The sequence below is a fragment of the Dryas octopetala genome, chromosome 2 (genome assembly GCF_963921425.1).
Source record: "Dryas octopetala chromosome 2, drDryOcto1.1, whole genome shotgun sequence".
Classification (NCBI taxonomy): domain Eukaryota; kingdom Viridiplantae; phylum Streptophyta; class Magnoliopsida; order Rosales; family Rosaceae; genus Dryas; species Dryas octopetala.
Window position 1 is genome coordinate 23,930,645 of NC_141367.1, and position 4,404 is coordinate 23,935,048.

At 37.0% G+C, this 4,404-nt stretch overlaps 1 protein-coding gene across 1 annotated transcript; it reads right to left on the minus strand.

Moving 5' to 3' along the window:
* Positions 1-328: 328 nt before the first annotated feature.
* LOC147294422 (DELLA protein RGL1-like) lies at positions 329-3,159 on the minus strand. Its single transcript, XM_086232422.1, has 2 exons — positions 2,981-3,159; positions 329-2,900 (listed from the first exon to the last, which is right to left on the minus strand). The coding sequence occupies exon 2, from the start codon at positions 2,237-2,239 to the stop codon at positions 449-451; it is 1,791 nt and encodes a 596-aa protein (XP_086088548.1). The 5' UTR covers positions 2,240-2,900; positions 2,981-3,159; the 3' UTR covers positions 329-448.
* Between the last annotated feature and the right edge of the window lie 1,245 nt (positions 3,160-4,404).

A 4,404-nucleotide genomic window follows, 5' to 3' on the forward strand; every position in this document is an offset into this window, starting at 1 on the left:
CATACCAAGGTGAAGTTCTTTTTCAGATCACGACAACCAAATTCACTCGTGAGAATTTGTGAGACAACCATATAATTTTGGTGCTTGCATTTGCACCTATGTTGAAATCCCTCATGGGAAAACATTCTGAAAGTAAACAACACAGCAAATGCATGTTTAATCATCATCATAACCATCATATGTGCCATCAACTATTTCAGTTGAATAAAGCACATGGCTAGCAATGGCAATGTGAGGTAGGACTATGCAAGAAGTATGCTTCAATCAAAAACTGGGTCGTGAAGGCATCAATGAATCAATTAATGATAATAAATACATAAAAGAATAACCTGTACAGGCCCTAATCGCAATTATAATACAGAAACTAAGTTTGAAGCTCAACCAAGAAAGGAATAATATGTGAGTTAGGAGAGATTCAAAACCACATGCCAACTAGTTTTTATTATTGTCAAAGAAATTTCCAAACAGAAAGAGAATGGATAGGTGTGCCTTTCCACCCAATAAGCAGGCATTTCCCATCCATAGTGAGTGTGCAAGAACTCCCACAAGAAAAATTCTTAAGCACCAGGTCTGCTTGGTACAAGGATGATGAGCTCAATTCTATCTCCTCCATTCCATACCGGGAAAAAAATGCCCTCCAAACATCAATCTTCACATGTCGAATCTTCCTTTCGTCTCCTTCAGTTGCCACAATACTTCTAATTCCACTCCCAAAGTATTGTGATTCTAAGTTCATTCTGTTTCGATCATTTCGTTCCATGCAAGTTTCCACGCAGTCAAAGTATGCACTAAAGAAGAAAAGGGCTTCAATGAAACGGGTCACGAAAACTGGTGAATTGTGATTTGCCTCAACTTCACTGACCACTGTTATACATGGATGGATGTTTTTTATTACTCTCATTGTAGATTCCAGTCGATCTGGCTTTGGAACCATGCTCCTCAGTAAGAACTCAGAGTAGACAGCAACTTTTTCTTCAGAATCTAGCTCAAACATATCTTCTTTGAGATCTAGCATGTCTGATACCATCACAGTTTTGAAAGAAAAGGGTAAGTCCATGGTTTGGGCAAAACTCTCCAACCTCTTACCTGTATTCTCAATTAATTCTTTAGAAGTAGTTCCAACAGCAGTTATCTTGAGAAGCTCAAGTGGGCAATCACAACGAGATGCTAAGGCTTGCATCAGAACTGTCCATTGCACCCCAGTCCTGATTTCCAGATCAATTACATGTACTTTCTTAGTCTCAGCCATGCTTTCCACAATGGCTTGAATTCCAGCAAATTGTGCAACTTGGGAGAAAGGAATCTGGTTGTGACATGCAAGGCAGGTCTCATTTAGACTCATCATTGCCTTATCAATATCAAATGACTTCTTGTTCCTCAAACCCTTTGGTGTGACTCTTCCAGTTTCTCGATCAATCTTCTCTCGAAGAGCTTCAGAAAAAAAAGAAACTACTCGTTCCACTGGATTCCCTGTGCTGGAAGACAGCATATCACAGCGGTTAAGCAATTTGCTTGCGCGCTCATACTGTTGATATCCTACTTTCTCAGCAGAAGCAAGAAGGAATTGAACAAGCTCCACATCTTTAGTCTCCTCATCTGAGAGGCCAGAAAAGAAGAATTCAAAAGGATGGCTAAGCAAGGATGGAACATCACCCATTTGGGAAGAAGTCCGAATGAACCTTGCTCCTGCCACCCTCATGATTTCTTCAGTTGATAACTTCCTGCTTCCCACCTCTGAGCATGCGCTATAATTGCTTGACTCAAAAATTCTTTCCCCATTCAACCGTTTAAACCCGCTTCCATAGTTGTTTAAGAGATCAAGCCCTGCTATGGAAAATGGGTCTCGCTTTTCTCTCTTGGGTTCAGCATGTGGAATCAAAGTTGGGATATCTTCAAGCTTTGCAATCTCCTCTAAGCATGCTTGCAATGGTGGAGAGAGAGCATCAAACTGCATGTCATCAAATAGCCCATAGTCTGAAATCAACACTTGATGCTGATCTTGTTGTTGATACTTGGAAAAAGGGACTCCTTCTGTGGAGTCCTTTCTATAAAATCCATAATCAGAACAAAGGGAACCAAAGCCCCCTGAGTCCCCCCAATTGTCTGCTTCATAAGAATACTGAACTTGTTTCCCAATGTTCTCCACTTCCATACTCTCAAAACCTTTATCAGTGGAGCTAAGTTTATCCTCGACTCCACGAATATTGAACTCCCCAAACGAAAACATAGCATTTGCCATCTCAAAAGGAAAACTCACTCACAATTTGGGCTCTCAAAATCTCAATTCTAGTTGGCAGGTTTCAGATATTAAGCAAACTCTAGATAAACATGAATCAATTAAACATCTTCTGAATTTCTTATTCCAAAATCCTTATCTATGAACTCACTCTCTAGATATAAAATTACCCATTTGACAGAGTCGTCATTGCTGATCATCAAGTACATGAGAGTGATGTTGATGTTTTGATGTTATCAAGATGGCCTGTATACTACAATCCACATATATGAATGCCATATGGCCCAATAGAGTTAAATCTAATGTAGAATTACATATAATATTATTCCCTTGCAAGATTCAAACGAGTTGTTGACAGCCCCAAATTTTTTAAGAAAGTTTCCAATCTGTGTCTCCTAAGAAGTTCAGCCAAGAATGAAACAAACAAAAAAACATGAACATAGAATATTAATCAACCAGCGACAAAAGATAATGTAACAGACAAGAATGAATACATGTATAGGAAAGCTAGTTCGGACTTGGGAGCTTACAATGTAGCCTGCGATGTACCTTTGTTTCTACTCGAAAGAGCTTATTGGGTTTGTATATTTCATGGCTATTGCCTATTGGGTTTGTATATTTCATGGCTATTGCTTATTTGGTTTGTATATTTCATGGCTATTGCCTATTGGGTTTGTATATTTCATGGCTATTGCTTATTTGGTTTGTATATTTCATGGCTATTGCTTATTGCATGGCTATTGCCTATTGGGTTTGTATATTTCATATTTTATTAGCTTCAACAGTACCTTGTCGGTCTGAGAGCGACAGCTGACGGATTATACAGATTTTTTCCACCGACAGCAAATAGCTGGTGTCTGCTGACCTTGGCCGGCATCATGTCATGGCAGGTTTGGGAGGTTTTTACCCCAACTCCCCCAACAGGGTGGTTTGGGAGTGAAGATAACACCATTTTTTTTTTCATAACATCTTCGAATAACATAAAGAAATCTGGGCCTAACTACCCTACCACATGCCCTCGATAAAAAAAAAAGGCCCACCAAATTTGGAGATCCTCCAGCAGTATGCGGCCCAGCTACAAACAAAGTCCAAGAGACCCAAGTCTTTTTTTTTTTTTTTTTTCTTTTTTCTATAAGGATTTGGAATTGGATGGAAGAGTTTAAGGCAACTTGATTAATAAATATAACATTTTTTTTGGCCAAAATATAAATATAACATTTAACCATTCATAAAATCTTGTATTTGTATGAGAACTACATAAATTTTAAATGATTTTTTTGTGTTTAGTCATTTCAAATTTGGTATTTCAATTTAATTTGCTTGAATATAATGAACCGACTTGTAGCTTTAACGATTTATAACATTTATATTTAACTTAAGGTCTGCAACCAGCTAGTGAAATGGGGTTACCGGTGGCCCTTAAGTAGGTGAAGTAGACAATTGCCTTGTGTCCCCAAATTTTATAGATATCTTACAGAATTATACATTATGTTAAGCTCAAGTAATGTATATAAAGAGTTGAGGGTTCCATTTTTAAAATTCACCTTAGGACCCCAAAATCTTAGGATCCTCTCTAAAGGGGCCGTTGATGGTGTAGTACTTAGGAATGGAGGGGGTGGGTGGGTTGATTTGGGGTTTTTGCTTCTTTCTTTTATTATTATTTCCTTTCTTAAAGATAAAAGAAAATTGGTGTTAAAGGGTAAAGTGAGTAAATAAAGGCATCAACTATTTTGTGGTGTAGTGAATTGTTCTTTACAATGTTGGAGATAAATTCAAATTCATCATCTTAGATTTAGAATTTCTCTATTTTTTAATTTCGGAGAATAAATAACCCAAACAAGATAAGGTGCTCAAGATCTTAGTGAGTATTAAGGATATAACAAGCAGGCTTTGAGTTTTAGAGGAGTGTACTCAATTTTGACTTATAATGACTTTTAAAGACTTTTTTTTAGTGACAAATTTTTATAGACTTTCAAAAATATATCAGATTTTTATAGAGTTTTATTAAAAAAAATTCATAGACATTGATAGACTTTCATAAAATTTCAATGACTTCTATAATTTTTTCTTCATCTACTTCAATATCTCTATGCATGAGAAATAGTGCATATAAATGGAGAAGAGTTGAGTTTGAGTATATTTTTGGCGCAAAACCAAATGCCTGAACT

Bases quoted from the DNA above. Each gene is read 5' to 3' on its own strand.
- LOC147294422 (XM_086232422.1), bottom strand. From the start codon at position 2,239: ATGGCAAATGCTATGTTTTCGTTTGGGGAGTTCAATATTCGTGGAGTC.